At 38.9% G+C, this 27,485-nt stretch overlaps 2 protein-coding genes and 4 non-coding genes across 7 annotated transcripts; 3 read left to right on the top strand and 3 right to left on the bottom strand.

Annotated features, from left to right (window-relative positions):
- Positions 1–471: 471 nt before the first annotated feature.
- Positions 472–5,280, top strand: arl5c (ADP-ribosylation factor-like 5C). 2 transcript variants are annotated; one of them, XM_053239212.1, is made up of 6 exons: positions 472–766; positions 2,433–2,493; positions 2,741–2,888; positions 4,111–4,194; positions 4,305–4,470; positions 4,681–5,280. In XM_053239212.1, the coding sequence occupies exons 1-5, from the start codon at positions 721–723 to the stop codon at positions 4,458–4,460; spliced, it is 495 nt and encodes a 164-aa protein (XP_053095187.1). In that variant the 5' UTR covers positions 472–720; the 3' UTR covers positions 4,461–4,470; positions 4,681–5,280. The 2 variants fall into 2 exon arrangements, with proteins under 2 accessions (XP_053095187.1, XP_026771828.1); XM_026916027.3 differs by having other exon boundaries at positions 474–766; positions 4,305–4,456.
- Positions 5,281–8,280: 3,000 nt separating this feature from the next.
- trnac-gca (transfer RNA cysteine (anticodon GCA)) lies at positions 8,281–8,352 on the bottom strand. Its single transcript has one exon. It is a non-coding gene; the product is annotated as a tRNA-Cys (tRNA).
- Positions 8,353–9,679: 1,327 nt separating this feature from the next.
- Positions 9,680–9,751, top strand: trnac-gca (transfer RNA cysteine (anticodon GCA)). Its single transcript has one exon. It is a non-coding gene; the product is annotated as a tRNA-Cys (tRNA).
- A 272-nt stretch (positions 9,752–10,023) lies between these two features.
- Positions 10,024–10,095, bottom strand: trnac-gca (transfer RNA cysteine (anticodon GCA)). Its single transcript has one exon. It is a non-coding gene; the product is annotated as a tRNA-Cys (tRNA).
- Positions 10,096–11,271: 1,176 nt separating this feature from the next.
- Positions 11,272–11,343, bottom strand: trnac-gca (transfer RNA cysteine (anticodon GCA)). Its single transcript has one exon. It is a non-coding gene; the product is annotated as a tRNA-Cys (tRNA).
- A 525-nt stretch (positions 11,344–11,868) lies between these two features.
- Positions 11,869–27,178, top strand: lasp1 (LIM and SH3 protein 1). The gene is made up of 7 exons (XM_034310102.2): positions 11,869–12,137; positions 18,327–18,421; positions 20,502–20,586; positions 22,454–22,561; positions 23,958–24,039; positions 24,193–24,281; positions 25,670–27,178. The coding sequence occupies exons 1-7, from the start codon at positions 12,069–12,071 to the stop codon at positions 25,841–25,843; spliced, it is 702 nt and encodes a 233-aa protein (XP_034165993.1). The 5' UTR covers positions 11,869–12,068; the 3' UTR covers positions 25,844–27,178.
- The last annotated feature ends 307 nt before the right edge of the window (positions 27,179–27,485 follow it).

The following is a 27,485-nucleotide window of genomic DNA, read 5'->3' on the forward strand; positions in this document are numbered from 1 at the left end:
TGACCAGCATAAAGTGCTTTCTAAAGATGAATGAATAATAGACTAAACAGGTAGTTTTGGCTACACAAATGTATTTTTTGTGTTATAAGAAATAATAATTATAAAAAAAAGTAATTCCCAAAAAAAAACTTAAAGTTACTCCCAGTTACTTTACGGGAAATTCTTTGAAATGTACAATTGGTTGATTGCCTCCTTGTTTTTTCTACACAAGAGTCCCGGGAATTCCATGACATGCTTATTTCGCTTTTGATTATTCTCAACTTTCCGTTCCGCAAAAAAATCCCACACAGGAGCGAAATCACGTGCGATTCAACGTCAACATCCGGCGCTCCGCCCAAATACAGACGCATTTTTTTTAAAAACACAGCGCGTCATTTCCATAGAAGGCCAATCGGACGCGCTGTTTACACGCACCTTTTTGCGTCGCGTCACGTAGTGCGTCAAGTTTAACTCCGCCCACCCGGAACGGAAAGAATTCTCAGTGAATCAGTAGAAAAGCAGTCGCTCGTCAGCGGCGCGCGCGAGACGCTCGCTTGCATTTTGGCAGTCTGGAGGAAAACAACAAACGCTCCTTACACACTTCGGTGTCTTCACGTCGTCGAACAGGCTTGAAGAATTCGTGTCAAAAGTAGTAACAAGAAGGATATTTCGACAGCTTTTTGGGGAGGTGTCTTCGTTTCAGTTTTGAACTGAATAGTGTTCAATACTTTTGTATAGAAAATGGGAGTACTCTTTGCCAAACTCATGACGGTATTCGGAGACAGAGGTAAGGATTTTAAATCTTACTACTTAAGCTAGTGCTTCTCAAAGTGATGGCTGTGAACCAGAAGTGATTATTATTACCAAAGTGATTATTATTGAGTTCTTCTTATCATCTCATTATTAACCTATTTGACTGGTCGCATGAATTAAATGGGTTTAATCCAAACATTAGTAACTCAAACACACACAGGCCTGAATGTCAACTTGGACCTAATCTGTTCTATAAGTTGAAAATTCAAGAGTAAGAAAAAACCAAAGGCTCCAATAAATAGCAAAGATATTATTGTACACATTTAAATAATGATCCTGTGTTCAGTAGAGTTAAAGCCCTGCCTGGCTGCAAAAAGTTTAATAAGCACTGACCTACACTGATTAAATGCTGCCTTTGGCACCATCACTGTAATAAATTAGTTTATTAAGAAACCAGTTGTACTAGTAGCATCATCGTTTTCTTGATTTATCTAGGGAAATTTCTCTATCAGACTCTTTTTTAAAAAGGTTAGGGCTCAAGGTTTGGACTCAGGACAGGTAAAAGTAGACAAAAAGGATTTCTCAATTGAATTGAATCTCCTTTACTCTAGCAGCAGACCTCAATAGAAGTATATCAGACAGAAGCATTGGGCATTTCTCAATCCCAGTGTCCTAGCACACAGAATTATCAAGACAGGGTTATTCTGTGGTCTTCACCTGTGCAACCCAGATAAGATGTCCTGTTCTCTTCACCTGTGTAACCCAGATAAGCAAGTCACTTACATAAGCTGCTTTTTTTTTTAATAAGAATGACGCCACGTTGAAACTGTACAGCTGTTCACTTGCTACTAAGTCATATAGGTTTTACATTTATGGCATTTGGCAGACACCCTTATCCTGAGGTTTTATGCGAATCACAAATACCACGTAGAGCTGTTTTCATGATATTGACCTCAAACCCATAACCTTGTCAATAAGGTTAACAGATCGGGGGTAAGGAGGACTAGAAAATGCTTTTAATAGTGAACTTTAAAATTCAGTCAAGCCTGAATATGTGATCAATAATGACTTTTCAACAGCAGAACAAGAAGTTTTGTGTTTTCCTCTGAGGACTACTGATTTACCTTTTTATTTTAATAAGAAAGAAAGAAAAAAGAAAGAAAGAACTGTGAAATTGCAACAAGTTGCTGACAATTAAGGCTTAACATTATAATGTTCATAAGATGTTTTTTTTTATTTGTTCTGGTGTTCTTCATAATTCTTGTTCATTGTTGCTAATACAGATGTAACCCTTTGGGCATGATGACATTTCAGCATGCTTGCACATTAATTTACATGCAGTGAAGTTGTGAGGGTTAGATGTTTTTTTTTATTAACACTTTTTCTGTGTAAATCACACTATCACATCAGTAAAACGTTCAATAAAAGGCTACAACATTTCTCACAATTAAAACACATCACACACATTCCTGGATTCTCTTCTCCTTAAATATTGCACGCAGGCCTAGGTTTAACTCTCCCAAACCATTTTCCAGATTAGTTTCAGAGCATAAATTGTCAGGATTAGGATTTCATCTAATCTAAGCAGTTTCAGCTCATGGTGCTAACTCTTAAGTCCTGCTTGCTGGAATGGTCCATGTGTGTCTCTGTTGTGTCTTTTGTGTCTGTTTTACACATAGTTTTCTCTCCTCCTCTTCCAGAACACAAGGTGATCATTGTGGGCTTGGATAATGCTGGGAAGACTACCATCCTCTACCAGTTGTAAGTGTTTTTAACAACAAATAAATTATTGTTACCATGTTTTCAGTCTTTAATCAGAATGCCTCAAGGAGCTGTGTTTTAATGATCCATTGTTTCAGTGGTACAAGACCAAAGTAACTTGGGTTAAAAAAAAGTAGAAGTAGGTGTTTTTTTGTAATGCTGTTTCTCTCTCTCTCTCTCTCTCTCTCTCTCTCTCTCTCTCTCTCCCCCTCTCCCCTTGGTTCTCTCTATGTTTCTCTCATATTAGTTTGACTAAAGAGGCTGTGCATACCACACCTACTATTGGCAGCAATGTGGAGGAAATCTCTGTCAAGAAAACACGCTTCCTTGTTTGGGACATTGGGGGTCAGGAGGCCCTCCGAGCCAGCTGGAACACCTATTACTGCAATACAGAGGTGTGTGTGTGAGTGTGTGAGTGAAAGAAATTGCTTTTTGGTCTCTGTAGCCTTCTTAGCATCAAAGTGCTTGGACAGTCAAATATGTGGAAAAAAAATAGGAATTGATTAATCACAGGTGGTATTCCTCAGTGATTTTAAAGCAATGTAAACAATAAAGGGTGGTGAAAAAAAGGGAAGATAGAGAAATTGTGTCTTAGCTATGTACGGCTGCAACCTGAAACCAGTTTATCAATTAACGGTGTGCCTGCTGATAGAAATAAAAAAAAAAATTTAAAATACAAGTCCACTTAACTTCTTTTAATTCAAGACAGCAAACAACAGGAAAAAAAAAAAAGAACAGCAGGAATGAGTCCCAACATGAGGTGATGTCTGTGTCACATACTTTGATATGGTGATATGCAAAACAGAAGTGCAAACATGAATTCAAAGCTTTGCTCAACAGATTAACCAACATTCTTATAGTGATATGAATTTATACCACTCCTAGGGAGCTTGTTGACACATGGCTTCATGTAATGGTTAATAATACATGCCCAAAATTAAACCATCTAAAGCACCTGGTGAAAAATACTTTGCAATCCATTAAGAAAATCTCTGATGGTTTCCATCATGTAATGGACCTGAAATGGAATTGGCTTAATAGGTTCCATCAGATTCCTGTTGTTTTCCTTTAGGGACTTTCTGGTTACTATTAAATACCACCAAAACCCAATAGGGTCTTCTTTCATTAGAATCGTTAGGAACAATACATTCCGACCATTGCGGACCTCCAGAAACCAGTTAGGACCCACTAAAAACAAATTGCTTCCATTTATTTTTAATGCAGGGGTATTGACCTAAAACAATACAGAGCTCAGAAGCAACAACATTCTCCTATAAAGCCTTATTAAATGAGATGACAAAAATCATAGTTTGTGAATTCAATCGAGTCGATAAAAATAATCAAGACTATCAGACTATAATTTAGACTATCAGGTTAAATTAGAATAACAATAAACATAAAAAGTGTAGATTTGGTCAAGATTTCAGACACTTTTTAATAATTGGCCTCGACAGTGTACAGATAAGTTTAATTTCAGTTGTGTACATCTCTGCGACAGGTGTTGAGCAGAACGCCATATATCATTTTCACATTCACTGTTCTTTAGTGTATCAGTCCTTCTCATGCTTGCCTGGCTAATACTAAGTGAAAGAGTAACACTCTGTCTCCAACTTGCAGATTGTGATTCTGGTAGTAGACAGCACAGATCGGGAGCGTTTGACCCTTACGAAAGAGGAGCTACATACGATGCTTGCACATGAGGTGAGCTCATATTCATCTACACAGTTTTCTTCATGTGCTTTGTCAATGACGTGATTGGTTACCAATATATAATTTAAATCTAAACTGCCCACTTTTTTTTTTTTTTCCAGGATCTGCAGAATGCCTCAGTGCTGGTTTTAGCCAATAAGCAGGATATGAAGAACAGCATGACAGCAGCAGAGATTTCCCAGAGTCTTACCCTCAGTTCTCTCACAGCTCACTCCTGGCACGTCCAGGCCTGCTGCGCCCTTACTGGAGAGGGGTGAGTGTGTAATTGTGAGCATGAGTCTGTTTTAACGTGTTCGATCATTGCAAGTTACTATGCCTTTGGGTAATTGCTGATGCAAAGACAGGCAGTGTTTATAGTAGAAACATAGGTTGTGACCTCAGTATACATGTATTTCAGTAGTTTCAGTGCTGTTAATGACATTTGTCTGATAATGACATCTCATTCCCTCGAATTTTTTTTTCTTCTCTCCTCTCTAGTTTACCAGCAAGTCTGGACTGGATGCGTTCCCGAGTTATGGCAAACTAGCCTAGCATTGGTTCATAGTAACTCTGCAGAGCCAGAGTTTGTGTCCCATATGTGCCTACAGTCTCAACAAACTCTCGGAGTTGATGGTGGGGCTTTCTCAGAGCCCCAGTCAAACTCAGCATACTGGAGACACCACGTGCTACAAATTTAGCTACGAGTGGATTGAACCCTGGACATGTGACGTATATGTGTATATACAGACAAGTACATGTTTGCATAATATGTCTTCGTTTTAGAGGTCACATTGGTAACATTACAAGCAGATTGTGTTGTCCAAGGTGGGAGAATTTGCACTGAGTTTGTGAATTCCGATTGAACTGTGCATTCTGGCCTGTGGCACCACAGGCTATACTACTTCTATACTACTACTTGAAAGTAAGGATCACTGCCGTAGCACAGCCCATTAGTGTTTGGTGCCAAATTCATATGGATGTTGGTGCTCAATTTTTAAGCTTTAAGCTGATAGCATTACTTCAGATATTTATTATGATGTTGTTTGTGTTGGATGGACCTAATTCAAATGAAAATAAACAAGTATTGAAATTTTGAAATATTGAAACTAAGCTGCATATTCAGACTATAATTTCTGTTTTGTTTTATTTTTGTACAAATAAAGATCACAAAAATAATCTTGCTAATTTTTTTTTTTAATTCAAAGAGGAGTTCACTATAGCATGGTACACTAAAGGAAGTAGTCATACAAAGATTTTTAGGTGCGTTCAAATAATGAACAGTGGAATGTATCAAATGTATAATCTTGGAGCCATTTAACATAAGCACTCACAGAAGACCTTCGGTCACCTCTTATTTATCACCATGACTTACGCAAGTCATGTTTAAATCCTTGAAAAACAGACTTAGCAACTGATTTGCAGTCTCAAAAAACACACCAAACAGAGAATTGGAGTCATCAAAGAAGTAGTTTTTTTCCCACACCCACATGTAATTACAAGCATTGATTCAGAAGTTACTGTCTTTGCTTACCACACCACAAAAACTCTTTAACCACCTGAAGCCCAAAACATTCTTATATTTCTGTTACACTGTTCACTTGAAGAGGGCACCTGAACATGAAGCCATGGAGCTCTTGACCTACAAATGCTCTACCACTAAGCTATACACCCACATAGAATGTGTTAATGTAATGGTTAGTTATCTTTTTTGCTCATTCCCATGAGAGTGAGAGTCATATTGAGAGTGAGAGTCATATTCTTTGACTTCTCCATTGCTTTCAACACGATACAGCCTGCACTGCTGAGTGGGAAGCTGAAGCGGTCGGGGGTGGATGATCACCTGGCTGCATGGACAATTGACTACCTCGCCAACAGACCACAGTATGTAAGGTTGCGTGACTGTGTGTCTGAAGTGGTAGTCTGCAGCACTGGGGCTCCCCAGTGCACGGTGCTCTCCCCTTTCCTTTTCACACTGTACACCTCGGACTTCAGTTATAACACCAACACCTGCCACCTCCAAAAGTTCTCCGATGATACAGCCATTGTTGGATGTGTATCTGATGGGAATGAACAGGAATACAGGGACGTCATCAAGGACTTTGTTGACTGGTGTGAGTGTAACCACTTGCACTTGAACACCAGTAAGACGAAGGAGATGGTGGTTGACTTCCGGAGAAGGAGAACACCGCAACACATACCAGTGACCATCCAGGGCTTGGACATTGAGTTGGTGGATAGGTTCAAGTACCTAGGTGTCCACCTAAACAATAGACTGGACTGGCTGGATAACACTGATGCCTTGTACAAGAAGGGCCAGAGTCGCCTCCACCTGCTGAGGAGACTAGGGTCCTTTGGAGTGTGCAGGACATTATTAAGGACATTTTACGATACTGTGGTGGCCTCCGCAATTCTCTACGCTGTAGTGTGCTGGGTGGGAGGCAGTACAGAGCGGGACAGGAAGAGACTGAACAAGCTGGTTAGGAGAGCCAGCTCTGTCCTGGGTTGCCCACTGGACACTCTGTGGAGGTGGTGGATGAGAGGAGGATGTTAGCCAAGCTGACATCTATTATGAACAACACCTCTCACCCCCTGTATGGGACTGTGGAGACCCTGTGTAGCTCTTTCAGCAGCAGACTGCTACACCCCCAGTGTAGGAAGGAGCGCTACCACAGGTCATTCATACCAGTGGCTGTCAGACTTCACAACACCGCATTACAGTGATGTTCAGATGTGCAATATTTTATAATTCTATATAATTTTATTTCTTACAACACAGCATTAGTGTGATCTTCAAATGTGCAATATTTTGTCAATTTTATATAATTTTATTTCTTTTATTATTCCTAAGGTGTATATATAGTTGTAGTTTTAACTTTTCTTTCTTCCTTCCTTTTCTTTCTTCCTGCACTTTAACTCTCTGTGAGCTGCTGTGATAAGTGAATTTCCCCACTGTGGGATCAGTAAAGTTTATCTTATCTTATCTTATCTTATCTTATCTTACCCCAGTTTACTTAGAGTTTTTTGTAGTGATTTTATTTAATATGGCAGAGCAATGTTGCCATGGTGAAATGATCTACTGATAATATCCTGTATAAGTTTTGTGATGTACATTAGAATTATAGTGCCGTACACTGTAAAGCAGTCATCAGTACCAGCAAGCAGATGCTAAGTCAACCAGGAAACTAGATCTCCAGACAGCAATGTCCAGTCATGGGTCAACTGCTAATAAATGATATCCAGTGACTTTTGACTGGATTTCATTGTAAAGCAAAGGGGAAAAATAACACCATCCATATGACAACATTGCAGACGATACCAGGCTTTTGACTGTGGAGCCACTGAATTACTGGAGAATACACTATTCGGCTCAATTCAATTTTATTTATATAGCACTTTTCATGGAAATTGTCACAAAGCAGCTTTACAGAAATTCCAATATAAATTTCATATTTTAAATTTTATATTTACCCCTAATGAGCAAGCCAAATGGTCTGATGGTGGCAAGAAACAACTCCCTGAGATGACATGAGAAAGAAACATTGAGAGGAACCAGACTCAAAAGGGAAGCCATCTTCATCAGGGCGACACCAGATAGTGAGATTATAAAACATTACTCTTCCTTTCACTGTGTACTATAGAGTCAAGCAGTGCTTAGTGTGTTGAAAGGAATTTGAGTATGAGCATCAGCCATTTCTGATTTCATTAGAGTTTTAACTTTATGTCTATCTTATCTAAGTGAAATTACTGACTGTTCAATGATTGAGACTTGAGACTTGATTGAGCATAAACTGTTTTTGGTGAGTGCAGTCTTTAGGCTATCCAAGGAAGAACATCCACAGCCATCTTTAGGGTGTCCATATGGTGCCATCCACAGCAATCTAATGGTGATCTTAGACTATCCAGGCAGGCTATCCACAGCAGCAGTGAATGATTTTCAGGTGAAGGAGGCTCTGAGCAGATGTATGGTATCAGCATGGATTCCTAATAAAGGGCACAGTGAGAGTTTAGACTATATCCTGCACAGTTTTGGTTATTTCCATGGGTGCATTGATGGTGTAGAGTGCAAATCACTTAAAGATACTCTGAAGCATGTCAGACAGGGGGCACCCAGAGTTGAACTGGGGACCTCTTGATCTGCAGTCAAATGCTCTACCACTGAGCTATACCCCCCATGGGAAACTGGACTCCTACCATAGCTGGTGCTTTTTATGGGAGATTTCATTGTGATGCAATTAAACCCAGGGATTATTATATCACAGGTAATGGTACCTCAATGCTGACAAGAGCAAGACAGGGGGCAAACAGATTGGAACCCAAACTTCTTGACCTGCATTAAAGTGCCCTACCACTCAGCAGAGCCCCAAAGAAAATATATAAGCCAATGATGTTTGATGCCTTTTCAGTGCAAAGCAACTAAAAAGAGGCAATGATCATATCACAGTTTTGCAGGCATGGAGCCATACTTCCATGATGCTATGATATACACTCACTGAACACTTTATTAGGAACACCTGTACACCTACTCATTCATGCAATTATCTGGTCAGCCAATCGTGTGGTCGGCTGTGCAATGCATAAAATCATGTAGATATGGGCCAGCAACTTAGGATAATGTTCAGATCGACCATCAGAATGGGGGAAAAAATGTGATCTCAGTGATTTTGACCATGGCATGATAGCTGGTGCCAGACGGGCTGGTTTGAGGATTTCTATAACTGCTGATCTCCTGGGATTTTCATGCACAACAGTCATCAGACAGGCCAACCGAGAATGGCCAAGACTGATTCGAGCTGACAGAAAGGCTACAGTAACTCATGAAACACTGTACAATTGTGGTGAGCAAAATAGCATTTCAGAATGCTCAACACGTCGAACCTTGAGGCAGGCAGGCTACACCAGCAGAAGACCACATCGGGTTTTGCTTCTGTCACTCAAGAACAGAAAGGTGAGGCTCCAGTGGGCACAGGCTCACCAAAACTGGACAGGTGAAGACTGGAAAAACATGTAGCCTGGTCTGATGACTCAAATTCTGCTGAGGCACACAAATGATAGGTTCAGAATTTGGTGCCAATACCATGAATCCATGGGCCCGACCTGCCTCGTGTCAACAGTCCAAGCTGGTGGAGGTGGGGTAATGTTTTCTTGGTACACTTTGGGCCCATTGATACCCATCAATCATCACTCGAATGCCTTAGCTTATTTGAGTATTATTGCTTCCTAATTCCTAAGAAAGGGCGCAGTGAGAGTATATACTATATCCTGTACAGTTTTGATTATTTCCATGGGTGCGTTAATGGGATAGAGTGCAAATCACTTTAAAGGTAGTGTGAAGCAAGCCAGACAGGGGGCACCCGCTATACCCCCACGTGATGCTAGGCTTCTGGCAAGGCTGGTATTTTACAGGATATGTTTGGGCTACACCAGCAGATCTCGTAGGGTTTTGCTACTGAAATATCGAGTAAAATGCACCAGCCATGATGAGCTCCTTCCCTTCTGTGGGGGTATAGCTCAGTGGTAGAGCATTTGACTGCAGATCAAGAGGTCCCCGGTTCAAATCCGGGTGCCCCCTGTCTGGCTTGCTTCGCCGTATCTTTAAGTAATGGACACATTTTTGACTGTGGCGTGATTGTTGGTGCAATACCGAACCCTGAGGCGGACGGGCTACAACAGCAGAAGACATAAAAGCAAAAGCCGTCTCAAACTGGTTTCATGAAGATGACAACGAGTTCAGTGTTTTTCAGTGGCCTTCCCAGTCACCGGATCTGAATCCAATAGGAAATCTTTGAGATGTAACGGGAATAGAGGGCAAATCACCTAAAGGCACTGTGAGGCAAGCCATACAGGGGGCACCCAGAGTTGAACTGGGGACCTCTTGATCTGCAGTCAAATGCTCTACCACTGAGCTATACCCCCATGAGGAACAGGTCTAACATCATGGCTGGTGCTTTTTAGGGATAATTCTTGATGAGACAGGTCAACTGGTGCCTTTTCATGGTATATTATTGTAAAGCAGTTAAAAACAGTGATAATCATATCACATCAATGGCTGGTGGAAAAACAAAGTATAATGCCATACTGCCATGGTGTAATCTACAGATAATATCCTTTATAGCTTTGTTGATTTCCAGTGGAGTTTTAATGTTCTACCAGTGATGACTGGAATTGAAAACTTATCTGAAAATTCTGATCTACTGGCACCATCTGCTGGTAACTGAATCATATTGTGTATTAAGTTACACCCTATTCAGCACTGTTACACTTTTAGTTAAGAAGATATTGATTATATTGCAAATGTGGTGTTTTATCAAATTAATCCAAATCTCAGTCGTAATGGCAGCTGCTTTGAAGTAGATAAGCTTGGTGCCATGCTGTCACTGAACTTGACTCACTCTCTTAGTTCTTGTACTGGCTCTGCTCCTTAGCAGTCCTCTTGAAGTTACCCATGCTGCATAGCCTCCTTCTGTGTGAGATGCTTCTCATGGTCTCACCTACAGGTAAAGACCATTAGATTATGCATATAATCCTTCTTCCCTTAGCAAGAGAATCAAGATATAACACATGGTATATGGTATATCACACCTATATGGGTCTGGATGAAGACACATCTAATCATGCATGCAAAGCAGTCAGCGGTGCTTTACAGCCCTCATCACTACTGTCTCCTTTCAGGTCAGATGTCATTCTTCACCTAGATATGACTGCTGTCTGTGGCAACCCAGTGTTATACCTCCATACTCTCCCTCAGGTAACAGGAGTTATATGCATAACCTAAAATTCCCTTTCAGTCAACTAACTCAATATATAACAGATAATATGGGACATATACCATGTGTTCCTTGCTGTGTCCATTTCATGCCCTATTATATTATTTAGAATGGCAACCACCCGACTGTTTATCTATGTCATTTACACAATATAATAGCTTAATATTACTCAGCTAACTAAGGATATACCTGTAATTGTAAGATGGCAAAGTAAAGTGAGGAATCTTTTTGGTTTTTATTTGTTCAGCATCTATATGTGTTGACATTTTTGTGTTAAAGGTTTTAAATAAAAGCGACTATTTAGGAAATCTGGGAGAAAAAAAATAGGGGGCACCCGGATTTGAACCGGGGACCTCTTGATCTGCAGTCAAATGCTCTACCACTGAGCTATACCCCCGGCGACAAACGAGTCATTTTGGATGTAATTGATAGTTTAGATATAAATTGATCACGTTTTAAGACTGTTAGTTTCTCACTTATGTTATTTATTATGTTTTAGCCAGTGATAGTCTCGCAGTTATATGCGGCGCAATGTGTTCATGATTAGTTTCCAGCGTCGCTCATGTAGGTAACTTTCTGAAACTTTGCATGTTAGATTTGAGTTAGTCAGCTATTCTCTTAGAAACTATGTTACGTACGTGTGCATAATTTTCTTCCGAATGTGGTTTAAAAATATACTGCTAGCTATCCAGATTTGGAAAACCAAATCTAAAACCATATTTAAGCAAATCAGTTCAGACATCATTCGGAAATTCTACATAGTTTTACAAAAACACATTTGATTAGGGCCACGCAGCCAATGAGTTTTCAGAAAGTACAGTAAAATATAAGGGACAAACTTTCGGTAAGTCTTATTATAAAGATCACAGCGCGCTCCCGCGTCGCGTCTGCTGTGCGCGGGAACGCGGAGCGCAGGATAGAGCGGTGTCGTGCCCGCGCTTCCGCGCGCGTCTGCTCGCTCGGTGACAGACAGCGGTGCAAAACATCACAAGCCGCCGCCTGCACTGGATTTCTTGCTCAGATACCTGCCCGATTCTCACGCATATAATAACGAAGCATTAGCCTAGGGCCTCTGTTCTAATCTTTTTTTCATTTCATCTGTCGCGTTAAGATTGTTTGAAAATGAATCCGCTGTGTAGTAGATGTAACCGAGTCGTGTATCCTACGGAAAAAGTGAATTGTCTTGACAAGGTAAGCTAACCAAAATGTAGTTAGCTGTGTAACTGCTACCACTCGCTAGCATGAATACGCCATATTTTCGCATATCTTTATATGTTGATGAACAGCATTTCCACTTTTAAGGTTTTTTTTGGGTTTTTTTTTTTTTTTTTTTGCATTTAGGTTGGAACGGAAGCGGAACCAGTTAGTTAGCTAGCTACCGCTAAGTAGCTTGTTATGGTCGCGAAGTGAATGAGGGTTGCTAGCTAGCTACGATAGTGGCACACGTTTTTCCACATTGACATTTGTCGCTGCGCTAGCTCATTTGCCATCCAAATGCACGTTTACCTCCCTTGAAAAGTAATGCTAGTTTGCGAGTCATTTGAGTAATAGCTAAATGTTTGCTAAACGGAGGCGCGCCCCCGCGCTAACATCCTGTGTGCGCGCGCGTGTGTGCGTGTGTGTGTGCACGGCCTCCTCCGTTGTGCTGAAAAGCAGAGGAGGAATCTGACGTGTCACACAGTCCCTGCACTTCAATTCAACACAAACCGGAAGTCCTCTGATCTAATGCTAAACACACTTCTCTTGTCAAGTTACATTCTTTCATATGATAGTATTGATTACCACAGGCTACAAAACAAATGGCTGATTTCTCTTCCGCCTTTATATCATTTGCTTTGTGGCATGCCTTTAATACTCACAATATACAACAACTAAATAACCATTACCCCAGATAAATCATGTGCTCCTTTTTTTTAATTTATTTATTTTTTATGATTTTAACTTTGTTTATTTGTATATGCAAACCGTTTTCATTGGGAAAAGCCAGCTTAGTTGCAGGACATTGCAATAGTTTGACTGTGTGGAGAGAAAAAAAAAAGACAAAAGCCAAATGGCTTGGCTGCAGATAGCGGTGTATCCTTCAATCAAGTGGACAAGTCTTTGCCAAGTCACAGCTTTGCTCTGTTAATCAAAAACAGAAGATTATGCAGGAGTGTTGTATATATTTTATAAATAAATGAAGACTAGTCTGTCAGGGAGGTTGCTAAAGTCAAGAGAAGGCTTCTGTTCAGTTTTGTGTGAATTGGTGACTTCTCACAAATAAAAGAACAAAAATACTGTACTACACTTTTTCATGTAGGTTAACAAAAAAATGACTTTGCATTTTAAAATATTGCCTTTTACCTCTTAATGAATGACTGTTGAAGGACTGTCGGATCATGTACATACAGCATACAGAAGGTGTAATGTCTCAACCCAGTAATATAATATTTCAGGAACCTTTGTTCAGTAGGGTTTTGTGTCCACTTGTCATCTAGGTGATTATTTCTTAAGCAGAAGGAATAGATTAGACATTTGTGTAGTCACTGTAGTTAGAACCCTTTTCCGTTTCTTGTTTTGAAAGTGAATGAACTTTTCTGCTGCAGTATTTTTTTTATTTAGTTTTTTTTTTTTTTTTTTTTCCTTTCAACCATACACTTAAGGCCATAGGTGATGTGTGTAATGGACTTTAAAAATCGATTGCTTTCTTGACAGAATGGCTTTGGCCAGAGTAATCATGAATCATGACGACTGGGCCTTCCTCAGGAGAAAGTGCAGTTAAAAGAGGCAAAAAGCCTCCCACATCTGATTGCTCAGTGGTGATATAGAACGAGTAAGAGAGTATTTAATCACGAAGAAGTATTACACTTGGGGTTGGGGAACATGGGATAAACGCAAAAGTTTTTAAAACATTTTTCATACAGATTTCTGGTCCAGTCCACACTAACACGGGTAAAACTGAAAACATGTCTTGTTTGCTTTGCCTTTCCATCCACACTAATACAAACACTGAAAATGTGTGGTAGGGAAACATGTTATTTAAAACGCTGACTTATAATTGTCATGTGATCTCATCCGTTCCAAAATTGTGAAACTTATTTTTCTGTGCTAGTTTATTTGCTGTGTATAGTATACAAGCCACACTGTAGCATAAATGGAATCGTGTGTTGTGTTCATGTTGTCAAAATAAATGAAAATGGTGGAAATGATCTAAAGGTCATTGGTCAGACATCGAGTCATGCCATTTTCTGTCGTTTTCACATTTCGTTGTGGACGAAATTGTGGACTTCTGGAAAATTGACTAAAAACACAAGTGTGGCCAAAACATTTCATAAATGACCCGTGTTAGTGTGGATTAGTTCGCTGTGTCATAGTGCACTGCTTTTCTTCTGGCTGAAAAGAAGTAAACCATTTCATTTTCATTCTGATCCACCAGTCATGTGTTTCACCACTTATACTTATGGACTTCTGAAAAGGACCATATGCAAGTCTGATGGACGAGACCAGTTTAACCATCTCAAAAGACTCTTGCATTACTCTGTGAGATCTACAATGGGAGAAAGCTTCCAGGAAAGTTTTAATGCCCCCCAAAGCATCCCTCCCATCCCGTGGCAGACTTATTGCATTTACATATTTTTCTTAACAAGACACTCGTTGCTCACAAAAGCGCATAGTATACGTAACATTTTAACCGCACTTATTACCATCTGGAGCCTATTTAAAATCAAATTTAAAAAATAGAAAATTGTTGATAATTTATTTCCTGTGTATATTTTTTTTACAAAGATATACATGTGTAAATTCCATATATCCGCCAGCTAGCTTGTTATTATATTATTTGTTATTATAAGTTATTATATACTGCACTAATGGTAACTAGCGAACATCAGCTAGCTAGTTTGTCACAGCGAAATGTATTGGGGGAAAAAATGCTCTAAAGAACATATTTTTTCAGTTTGATTAATAACATCTGTGTTGCTAAAATGAGCGAATATGAAGTAAAATACAAACCTGTTAACTGTGTCTCTGCATGTATTTTTGACTAAAATAGGCTATATTACTCCTGGTGCCCAAAAATGTTAGTTAGAGCAGTTTTAATTATAGCCCCATACTGTACAATCCTGAACTGTACCATTATGAAGCTAAAAATAGTGTCCCAGAAGCTGTAAGGAAAGGGGCGGGGAGGAGAAGGAAAAATTTACTCTGCATGCAGCGTGCACGTGCATTTAACAATATCAATTCATAAGCTTATGGTATTTTGCGTGTTTAACTCTCTATGTTGTGAGCACCAATATTTGATCATGCTCCTTAAAAATCAACCCACATAAAAATTAGACGATTCATTTGTGACGGTAATTGTGAAACAGCGAATACAGTATCACAAGCTTCCTGAGACAGTGCACAGGAAAATAAGTTTATCATAATTAAATTCTTGCTAAAATATGTTCATAATTACGGAAACTCTACAGTCATCTAATCTGCTTTCTCTATGTCGAGGTCAGAATGCTTCACCAGGCAGATTTCTCGCCAAATTGCTCACGTTAGCTGTTTTGCAGTGGAGGGATTTACAATGCCTTTTGCATTATTGGTTATTTTGTGTCTGTTTGCTCAAATCACCATTTTGAAGGTCTGAGACTTGTTATTTTTTATTGAAAGTTGTTTTAAGATCAAATTGTTTACCAAGTTGTTGTATTAAAACAATGGGTTTTATATGTAGGGGACAGTGGGGTCAGTTGTAACAGTTTGTAAATCTTACGCGTAAAACATTCTTAAAGCTCCAGTGATTTTTCACACAATAGGTGCATTTGACTGCTGACTACTTTAAAATTATATTTATTTTTTAATGTTAATATCAGAGGAGGTATAAAATTAAATTAAAGGACCAAAACGTAACAGCTGACCCCACTCTCCCTGGTGTGTGATCCTCTGGTGTATTTTGGAGATCTTGCAGAAAAGGTTAAATGATGCATAAGTTTTCTGAATAAATCATTTTAAAGAACTCTAGAGGCTCCTCGGCTGCCTTGAACATCCATCTGATTATGTGATGTTAATAACTTCACCAAAATAAAGAAACTGAATAGGAGAGGTAGTGACCTTCTGCAAGTGACCTTTAACTGTGATTTAGTAAAAGGTCTTTCAGTCACTAGCTCAATCTACGGGATTCACTGACCTGTAGTTTGCCAGTGGTTGACATAATTGCATGTAACATTATGGACATAGATGCCAGACCAGCTCCTGCTGAACCTCCTACATAACTATAAAGAGAGGGATCATTCACATTTCACAAATATTATATCGATTTGAATAGCCAGTAAGATATGAGCCCTTACTCCTGTTGGAGAATTTTCCCTCTTCCCCAAATAAAACCAGTCTTCTAGATCTAAAGGAGAGAAGTTCATTCTTCCTCTGCAGAGGGAGCACACCTCAGCAATGAAGCAGCAGTGAGTTATCCCTTCAGCTTTACCACAGAAGTAGTGCTTTTATACTGGGGTGTAAATGATAGAATACACAGAGGAGTGGCATATTAATGCATCTATACCATCGCAGATAATTTTCAATTATTACTCTTGCCTAGAATGAAGAACGTACACTATATGACCAAAAGTTTGTGGATACCTGACCATCAAACTCATGTGCTTGTAGAATGTCCCATTCTAGATTTAGTCCCCCTTTGCTGTTATAATAAGCTCCACTCTTCTGGGCAGGGATTTGTGCTCATTCATCCACACGAGTGTTAGTGAGGTCAGGCACTGAGGAGGTCTGGGGTGCAGTCGGCATTCCGGTTCATCCTAAAGGTGATCAGTGGGGTTAAGGTGTGCTGGTCAGGTGTCCATAAAGGGTATATCATGCCTCATGGTTTACACATTTTAAAGAAATGTGACTTCTGAGTTTTTAAGGTACTACACAGAAAGTTTTCGAATAGTCACACAAACTCCAGTAAAACAAACCAGAAGAAATATATACAAATCATATTCTGTTAAAAACGTCAGTATAATTCACACCATCACACCTTTGTTTTCATTTGTTTGTTGTGTGGATTTGGGAGCGCACAGCTGCGTCGCAGCTGCACATGACGCTTGTTTTATTGAACAGTGGGAGCACAGGTAGAAGTGCTTAATAACGCTTGTTCCTGCTCAGCAATTTTGCAATTTTTACAGTTTTATCAAATGTTAGCACTGAAATATTTGTACATGCTAGGATTGGTTAATATGATAATGGATATAGATGCAAATAACGTCATAATACACTGTTTTTGTACTAGTTGTTACATTTTCCCGCTTGCATTTCTATGTTTAATTATTTATTTATTAGTCACGGGTGTATTTCATCTAGTGTACCTGGTCTGCAAGATGTTTTTTTGCGATACACAACATGTTAAGTATTGTGATGTTTTTGCAATGCATGCAATTACACACGTGCACTTAGTACATACTTCTAGAAAAAAAACAGTCATATGTCTCAGTATGCTAACCGTGCGTAAGTGGGCAGCGAAGTGGAATGTAGGTTAAAAGGTACTTTGTTTGTTATCCTCTGTTATCGTAAAAACCCTCCCAAAGTCAACACTGCCTCAAAAACCCAAAGATCAAAGTCCAACCAACTTTTGACCTGCACACACTTCAGACACCTTTGTCTCTTTTTGTAGCTTTTGCAGGACAATAAGTTAGACGTGTCCATAGTACGAGGTCCAGCTGTATTATTCTATTCAATAGTTCTCACCCAAGAAGTGACAATTCACTGCACAACCACTTAACACCCAATATGTTTCAGGGCTGTTTTTTTTTTGTCGTCCCCCCCCAACATTTCTTCACTTAAACCATGTCATGATTTTTGTGGTCAAACTTTAGTGCCTTCTCAGTCATTAAAAAAAAGAAAAGAAAAGATTGGCCCTTGGTCTCTCTTTGCTTCTTCCTGTTGATAATTAATTTCCATGTCCTTGGCTGGGCAGTGAGTATTTTTAGTTATTAAGATTTTTAAACACAGGGACATATTCAGACATGTCAGTAGTTTAATACTTGAATGCTGTTTGTACCACATCACAAATAAATATTTAAAAACACTTGGTCTGGTTGCAGTTGGGCAAGTTTTCTTTTTTATTTCACTGAACCTTTATTATGAAATAAAAAATATGAATCTTTATATTTTCACCTTCTGTTGGGTAAAATAAATTATTTAAATTAATCACTTATTTAAATGTATATTCAGTACTGAACTATGGGGTGTAACATTGCACTCTCCTCATATCCACTGAACATCAGATGCTGAATTAGAGAACTGCTGACCCATACAGCTGTGGAAGTTGGCCAATAAAATCCGCTGTCATCTTGCAGTAATCTTGCTAAACAAGTCATTAACTATCTTTTGATTGCTCACATTTACCTTCTGACTTTCTTTCTCTCTTAGTTCTGGCATAAAGGATGTTTCAGCTGTGAGGTATGCAAGATGACTCTAAACATGAAGAATTACAAAGGCTTTGATAAGAAACCATACTGCAATGCGTAAGTATCTGCAAACTGTCTGCGTGTGTTTGTGTGACACAGTGACTGATTCCCTGTTTATGGTGTCAGCATGGATATATGGCATAACACACACAAAGGCACTCATTTAAAACACACCCACAGTATTCATATCTCAGGAATAACCCCAATTTCTCTTCACGCTAGGTATCTGACAGGCAAAGCAGACACATGCATAATGAACTGAGCTGTAGTTTAGAATGCCTGCATATTTTTTAAACTAAATTCTTATATCCTTTTAATTTACATTTCATCTGTCACTTATGTTCAGCCTGGCTGCAACGTAGCAATGTCACAGAGCAGTCTGTTATTTATTGGCAATAAAAGTTCCCAATTTACAAACCTGTTAGTTTAAATTACCAGGTAAATTCCAGCACTCGTAGTAGCCTTGTATGTACTTTAATCTTTTTATGAAAATCTGTTATTTTGGTCATATAAGGATCAATATGGTTTTTTGAGTAGTGTTAAAGTACTCTTGAAATTGGTGTTTCAGAGCTTTTTGCACCCGTGCTTTAGTGTTATGGACAGCAATACAATAGTATATTTATTTAAAAAAAAAAAAAAAAAACATAAAATAGTTTTGAAGATTTTCTTGTTGTAATTTCATAGCTTTGTTCACATACACGTTTGCATATGTTACATATATCTGGAGGATTAAACACGACCTTCCACCAGATGATACGTCAGAGCCAAAACATCCCTGTCCATCTGGTTTTCAAGTCGAACTGTAATGTTTATGCACAGCGATGTTAAACACACAGACGAGCTGCGTCTCTCTTTGAAACATTCTGCCATCGGTGTGATTGTTGTCATGATCTGCATCTCAAATCAAAAACCCTCACTGTACATTTTCTAAATTAGTAACTATTTTTCCTGAAGCCTCGTACTCAAAACAGACCTTTCTGTATGTTTAAAGAGACTTTTGAAATTCGAAAACTAATAGGAACTGTAACAGGAAAACTGGTTAGTGTTAGTACTCAATAACAATCTAGAATAGTACATAAGTATGCAGTTTGACACACAGCATTACTTGGTTTAGTCAGTTGCAGACACAGTGTCACATGGTGCTATTCTGCCCCCACTACTTACTCTGGTTATTGCACCACACAGACACAATGCATTCATTTCTGAAGACGTGCACAAGTGACGCGTCAAACGACCACAGGATGCTTTTACGTACACTTAGTAGCTAACAGCAAGTATAAATCAAGCTTAACCTTAACCTTAACCAGTTCCCCCAGGGATAGATCTTAGTCTACAGTATCAGTTTGTTAGCAGCAAACATGGTTTGTAGGTGTGTTTTTGGCTGTATGTTTTCCCTCTCATGGTTAGAGTGTGATCATTTCGACAGGGGTGGAATTTGTGTAAATTCGCCTTTACTGTATGTGACAGACACTTTTCAGAGGAGTGTTCTCTCAGCTTGGGGCTGTTCAGTGCTGAAATGTCTTGCTACCTCAGAATGATCGAGAATGCAATTCCGTCTTCATACATCACCAGGGCTTCTCCATCATTAAAAGTAACCATTTCAGAATTTTGACGTAATGGTGTCATTTTATCAACCGTTCAGATGCATTAGATTCAATTCAATTCAATTTTATTTGTATAGCACTTTTAATAATGAACATTGTCTCAAAGCAGCTTTACAGAACATAAGAAACAAAAAAAACATGCAAACAGAAACAAAAACATGATGCTTTCTGGTGACAATCCTGTGGCTTTGTACACAGTCTTACAATTATAATTTTCCTAAATTGTACTGGAATTTCTGACTATATATATATGCCCATAGTCTTAGTGGGTTAATCAGGCCCGGGTGGGTATTTACAGTCCATCTATCTGTGTTCATTTCTTTTGCACTTGCTTTTATACATGTTTATGTTTACATGCACCTAAGTACAAATGCATAACCCACTGACTGTTTTACTTCCTATGCTTTGAGTAGAAATATAGGTAGTTTAAAAATATTAAAGCTGATTTCAGTTGTTCCCTGGAATGTATGACGGGGACTGGAAGTGCGATTACAGGTTTTCAGTGGTGGCTAATTCTGAGGTGTGTGTTACAGACACTACCCGAAAACGTCATTCACGAGTGTTGCCGACACTCCAGAAAACCTACGCCTGAAACAGCAGAGCAAGATGCAGAGCCAGGTAACACACACACACACACACACACACACACACACAGTTTCTCTCTATCCATTATTTCAGTGATGCATACAGATTCGGTCACATACATTTGGACTTCAGCCAGAATCAGACTATTCAAAGAAATAGTCTTTGGGTTTGATAGATTGGGTTTCAAACCCAATCATTCCTTTTACCTGCTCTATCTCTTTGCTGTGTGTGCTAAACATTGTTAATGCTGAATCAGGGTTTCACTCTCGCTGTCTGCCTGCTTCTCTCTGTTAGACCCAGACACTCAGATACACAAACTATAATTTTACTTTATTAAATCAGTGTGTTTACTAGATTTGGTTTGTTTGTGTGTTGACCTATAATAATATTTATATATATTAATGCTTTAACTTTAGTATCCAGAAGGAAACCCTTTGTCTTTTGCTCCCCATGCAAGATACATGTTTGTAACAAAACACAAGATCAGTTTTGTCAGGTTTTATCTTTATGGGGACATTTGGCAGGCTTCCACTACACCACACACACACACACACACACACACACACACACACACACACACACACACACACACACACCACTTCACTAGGTTAGTAATTTCAATATTGATAAAAATTAAATTACACAAATTACAAATCACTTCTTCAATGAATAGGGTTATGAATAGGGGAAAAATAGTACCTTGTATTACCTCATATTCCCATGATTCCCCTGTCCACATAACCGCTTCCAGGTCCTTTATAAACTTGTATAATATAGCTATTCTGTGGCGTGTCTGTGAAGTCTCTTTGAAGTCTGCTTCTTATTTGTTGCAGTCATTCGAATGGGTATTTATTCTATTTAACATTCATTTCTGTCCATCAGGAATTTATTTGTGTGCTTTATTCTTTTGTGCTGTTAGTCTGTTAGTATAATAGCCATAGTCTTCCTACCACCAAAATAAGTTTGGGTAAATGTAGACTAATGATTCATTTCTCCTCCTTTGTTTAGCCTAGTCTGTGTCATAAATGCCAGGGCCTATTTTTGATTTCAAACTCTTTAATTAGGCAGACTTGAAATGAGAAGGAACATTGGCTGGAGCTGTCACTGCTCAAAATGTGTGATCACTAGCTGAAATTTAAGTGTGTGATTCTTGTAGTCACTGCTTGTTACTGAAATAGTGCATTGTTTCCTACTGATCCGACATATACTTGATTGGGGGTCCTAAGAGAGTAGGGCAAAGGTGTCATGTCCTAGTGTTTCCTGTTTATTTTTTTACACATATTTTGGGTGTGGTGTATTTGACCAATAGTCTTCACAGTTTTTTGACAAAACAAAGAATTAAAGGCAAACTCTCTCTCTCGACTGTAACAGAGTTAGCCACCTCACTCCTTAAAATGTGTAGCATTATTTCCTCTTTATTTGCATGAACAATTTAACATAAAATGTTATAATTTAACATAAAATTTGCAGTACAATTCCAGAGACATGTAATTATAATAATAATTTATGCAAGGGACATTGAAGCTGTTTTAGCTTCAAAAACATGTTACTTAAACATGTTCCTTTAATTTGTCACCCGTTTGTATTTTCTGCCTTTTACTTTTTTATCAAGACATCCACATCACATCTTTCAAAGATCTCTCTGATAAATAAAAAGGTTTCCCTCTGATTGTATTTTGGAATCTTTTTTTAACCTAACATAACTTTTGGGTTTTTAGGCTTGGAAAGGAAATACCTCATTTCCAGTGCAAAAGATTCCTCAGTATTGAAAAGATTAAAAACACTCACACACACACACACACACACACACACACACACACACACACACACACACACACACACACACACAAACACAAGGTCTGTTAGTTATTTTAAAGCTTTTTATTTGTGTATATTCCAGGTGCTCTACAAGGAGGAGTTTGAGAAGAACAAAGGAAAAGGCTTCAGTGTTGTAGCTGACACACCAGAGTTGCAGAGAATTAAGAAAACACAAGACCAGATCAGCAACGTAGGTCAAAGGCTACACACAGTCTCCTCCAGTGTGAGATTTAAGGGTGAAGTTTTACTAAACTTGCGAAGCAGTGAATTCAGCATTTAACCTTGCTTTGTCAGAAGTTTAGCTAAAATGGTGTGTGGTAGAAAGGGTCAAAAATATATGGGAATTTGGTTACTTCCTACTTTCTTGAGGGAAAACAACTAGAGAGTATAAAACCACATTTCAACCACAGTTTAAAGAAATTTATTCTGCAATTCAAAGAAGAAATCAAAGAATGTAAACCTAGGTAAAATGTAAAATTCCATTACACACCCATTGGATGAGTGGAGCCATGACAGTATAGGATGCAGATGGAAAGGCATAGGCAATAGTGCAGAAGCTAGATGGAAATGACTCCATCTGATAACTTCTCATTCATTTATTTCTAGAAAATTAAAAGTAACATGATATTGGCATGTTTGAATATAATAATATAGCTATTGTTTGAATATAATATTATAGTTATAATAGCTCATTTAATCAGCCTGAGTGATCATGCTCTTCTGATTTCTTGATCGGAGAAGTGTGTAATATGGATATACACACACTGGACAACTAAATATGGTGCAAGGCTCAGAGGAGGGAGAGAAACATTGACATGGATGATCCAGTTAGAAACAAAGGTCCAGGGTCTTCATGTAAATTTAGTCTTATCTAAATAGGGCTATAGAAATATACTGATTTGGCATAAATGCAAAAGCTTGTGGGATTTTCATTCTCTCTGAATCATAATCCTGGCCACATTGGATGTGAACTCTCCCAGGTCAACATCTTGGATCTGCTTTCTGCGCTACTTTGCTGTGTCATTTGAGAAAGCAAAAAGATCAGCTGAAACAGGGATATGAGATGCCTATTGAACAAGTTAGGATCAGCAAATATCTCTTGTTCTCTAGAACAGATTCTTCATCCAACATTAGTGCACAAACTGCAAATTATGAAGAGCTGTTTTCGAGTATGGCCTGTAAGGCTTCTTTGACATTTGATCAGTATATTAAGCTTGTTATCAGCGGTTCCAATTGTACATGCAAATAGTACATGAAAAACCTGAAATAGTGCTGATGGCTAATCAAAGCTTCTTACTGTGAACTGAAAATTAAACAGGGCAATATTAACACAATACATCTTTGAAAGCTTCCATTCATCTCTATGTTCTGAGTAATCTGGTGGTTAATAAATCGTTAACTATAGTTCATGCCCTAAATATACTTCAATATAGACCTTGGCCTATTCCAGGATTATGGTGACATGCAAAGATCTTTCAACAGCATCTTTGTATTAGTATTTTACTCTGCGTATATACTGCAGTTAGACAGTGTACATCACTTATTCAGGTGCTGTTCATATGCATGTGTGTGTATGTGTATTGTAGATTAAATATCATGAGGATTTTGAGAAGAGTAAAATGGGAGGAGAAGTTCACCATCCACCACCGCAACAAAGCACAACTCCAGGTATGTACACCCCTTCAACCTTACCCACCACAGCCACCACTAATTGGAATCTTTGTGCTTTTAGTTGGTGCTTAACCCAGTGTTCATTGCTAGGACACTACAAACAGTTACAAACTCTCTGTCTCTCTTTGTCTATCTTTGCTTTTTCTCCAGCATATCAACCCCCAGCTGCATCGCAGAACTACCACTATGAGCCAGAACCAGTGCGCCAAGCTGCTGCAGCTCCTCCGCCCAGCTCTGGGGTAATGAATTACACACATGCACAAACACAAACACTCACAAAAGGTCTTTGGAACACTCTCAACATCTCTACTGATCAGACACAGCAGTTTAGTTCTCTAAATGATTCAGCATAAATACCGGTGCTTTTCTTTATTCTGCTCAGGACCTAAAAAGTTTCCCATCCCACATTAGGATCACAATAGCAATGCATCCTTAAGGCAGCATTTTCCACCAATTCTGCTGTCAGACTTTTCATATTGTCTGGTTCTACTTTGCTTCCTCTTCTTTGTATTTCTGTTGAGGTTTTTAATGATCTTTGGGTAGAAACCCAAACGTAAAATCTGAGTCGCGATAATAATCACCGACCGCTTTATTATTTTCCAGTCAGCCAATCATGTGCCAGCAGTGCAATACATAAAATCATGTAAATACAGGTGAAGAGCTTCAGTTAATGTTCATAGCAAATATTTGAATTTGGGGGAAAAATGGGGAAAAAAATTGATGTTATGGTTGTTGTTGCCAGATGGGCTGGTCTGAGTATTTCAGAAACTTCTTATCTCCTAGGATTTTCAAACACAACAGTCTCTAGAGTTTACACAGAATCGTGCGGGAAAAACAAACAAAAAAAATCGAGTGAGCAGCATTCTGTGGGTGTAATTATTGAGAGAGGTCAGAGAAGAATTGCCTGAGTGGCGTGAGCTAACAGGAACTCTACGGTAACTCGATTAACCACTCTTTACACTCATGGTGACCAGTTTCGGTCAGGCTGTACTGTAGCCTCAGATTCCTGTTCTTGACTGTCAGGAGTGAATGTGGTTCCACTCGGTCACCACAGTTGTAAAGAGTGGTTATTTGACTTCCTGTCTGGCGATTCTCCTCTGACCTCTCACATCAACAAAGCATTTCCACCCACAGAACTGCCACTCTATGGATGTTTTTGTTTTTCACCACATTGTGTGGAAACTCTAGAAACTGGTGACAGTCTCTGGAGATTTTCTAAAATTCTCAAACCATTCCGTCTGGCTCCAACAACATGCCATGCTTAAAGTCACTGAAATCACATTTTTTTTTCCCCTGTTCTGATGTTCGATCTAAAAACTGAAGCTCCTGACCTGTATCTGCATGACTTTATGCATTACGGGTAAATTGCATGAATGAGCACCTGTATGATATGAATGATATTGAGGATATTTTGCCACTCATCAGTAGAACTAATGAATCACAGATGAGTGCCGAAACCTCTTGCAGATTAAGCATAATTGTTGTATTATATTGCCGTTGTATTTTCACTGTGTGTGTATGGGTTTCCTCCCATGAACAATATGATGATACTACTATTGGACTATTCCCGTTTCTCTGCTTCTCTTATTATTTTGCCTAATATATCTGTACTTTTGCCTGTTTTCAGAAACGTTACCGGGCAGTGTATGACTACGCAGCAGCTGATGAGGACGAAGTGTCATTCCTCGACGGAGATGTGATTGTGGATGTGCAGCCGATCGATGAAGGATGGATGTATGGAAGAGTGGAGCGTACTGGTCAGCAGGGCATGCTGCCTGCTAATTATGTGGAGGCCATATGAGAAAGTAAACAAGAAAGGGATAGAGGGAGATGGAGAGAAAGGGAAAATGAGAGAGAGAGAGAGAAATGGATAACAGGAGGCCCAGTGCCATTCCATATTTTAAGAGCTATTTTCTTTTCCTTGTCTGTGCTTTCTTATTAATGCGCCTATGCTGATAACTCATACAAAACACATGCATACAAAAATGCACTCCCACAATTATATAGTGTAGACATACATACACATTGTGTATAGCCATGTCTTGCTCTACCTGCTCTGTTTCTCTCTGCTCCCTCTTAGCTCTTGCTGTCTGACTGTCTACCTTGTCTTGTTTTTCAGTCTTGGAGAGGTGCTGTCACAAGTGGCACTTAACGTCTTAATGACACACATTCACACCCAAACAGACCTCTGAATTTTTTTCAAGGCTGCTTTATAGCACTTCGTGAACAGACAACCCTAGCCATGTCAGTCATTCCACACTTGCCATGACAATGAGAACCTTTTCCTTTTCCTGAACTTTTTGCAGCCTGTCGCTAGTTGTAGCTATCATTCTAGCCCATGTGGCATCTCAATGGTTGTGCAGTAGTAATGATGCTTGAACATGAGACTTCTGATCATTCCATTTGTTCCACTGAGTCTTAAAGCGTATCCATCAGACCTCATGGGTATTGTAGTGAAACTGGAATACATGTGTATATAAAAAGATCCTCTTACTGTGGCATCGGTTTGTGTATGGGTGTAGCGTGACTGGTGACCCTGCTCACAAGGCAGTGTTTTCATCATCTCCTTCATATGTAACACTTCATTTCTGTGCTTTCATATAAAACATATATGTTCTAGTCTATTTTTTTTTTTTGCTGCACAGACTTACTATGTAAAGGTAAAGCGGTGTTCTCTACTCTTCATAAAAGCAAAAAGTAGACCCATAGCACTCACCACTTACCTGAGAGCAGAACTGGAGAACCAGTGAGAGGGAAGGAGGAAGCACAATTCTGTGGACCATTTTAGTGGGTTTTTTGTCTCGACACCGATTAAGCCTAGTCCTGGACTAAATATCACTGTTAACTTCCTTGTGAAAAATGCTTTAGATTCGTAGACTATGCTAAATCTGTGCCTAAGAACTATCCCTATATATGTTTTAACTTTTTCTTTTAGTTTTGTTCAGGAACATTCCATGTGCATTGTATGATAATGTATCTCAGCATGTACCTCTGCACTATTCTTTATGAAGTTATTGGGTTTTTGCCCCTCTCATCATTTGCTTATTCTCATTACCTTGTTCGTATTGTATGAGCCGGATTTGTAATGTCAGTTAATCAATATCAGTGGAATAAAACAGATCTATTTGTATATCAAGACAGGCCAGTTTGTCACTAGAGACAATATTCTGAGCTTTTGAACCTCTAACATATCATACTGCACCCTATTTAGAAATAAGAACAATTCTTATTTTGCTGCTTATAGTGTGCAAACTACACTGAATGTCACATAAGAGATCCAGCATATATGTTCAAAACAAAAAAAAAAGATTTAACATGAACCTTTTTTATTTCACGTGATCAGATGTTGAATGTGATCTTGTCTCATTACCTTAAATAAGAACAATTCAAAGTGTTAACTTTTCTGTATGTGTTCTGTTGCTTCTCAGATCTAGTCTTCCTTA

Source organism: Pangasianodon hypophthalmus, chromosome 13 (assembly GCF_027358585.1).
Source record: "Pangasianodon hypophthalmus isolate fPanHyp1 chromosome 13, fPanHyp1.pri, whole genome shotgun sequence".
NCBI classification, from domain to species: domain Eukaryota; kingdom Metazoa; phylum Chordata; class Actinopteri; order Siluriformes; family Pangasiidae; genus Pangasianodon; species Pangasianodon hypophthalmus.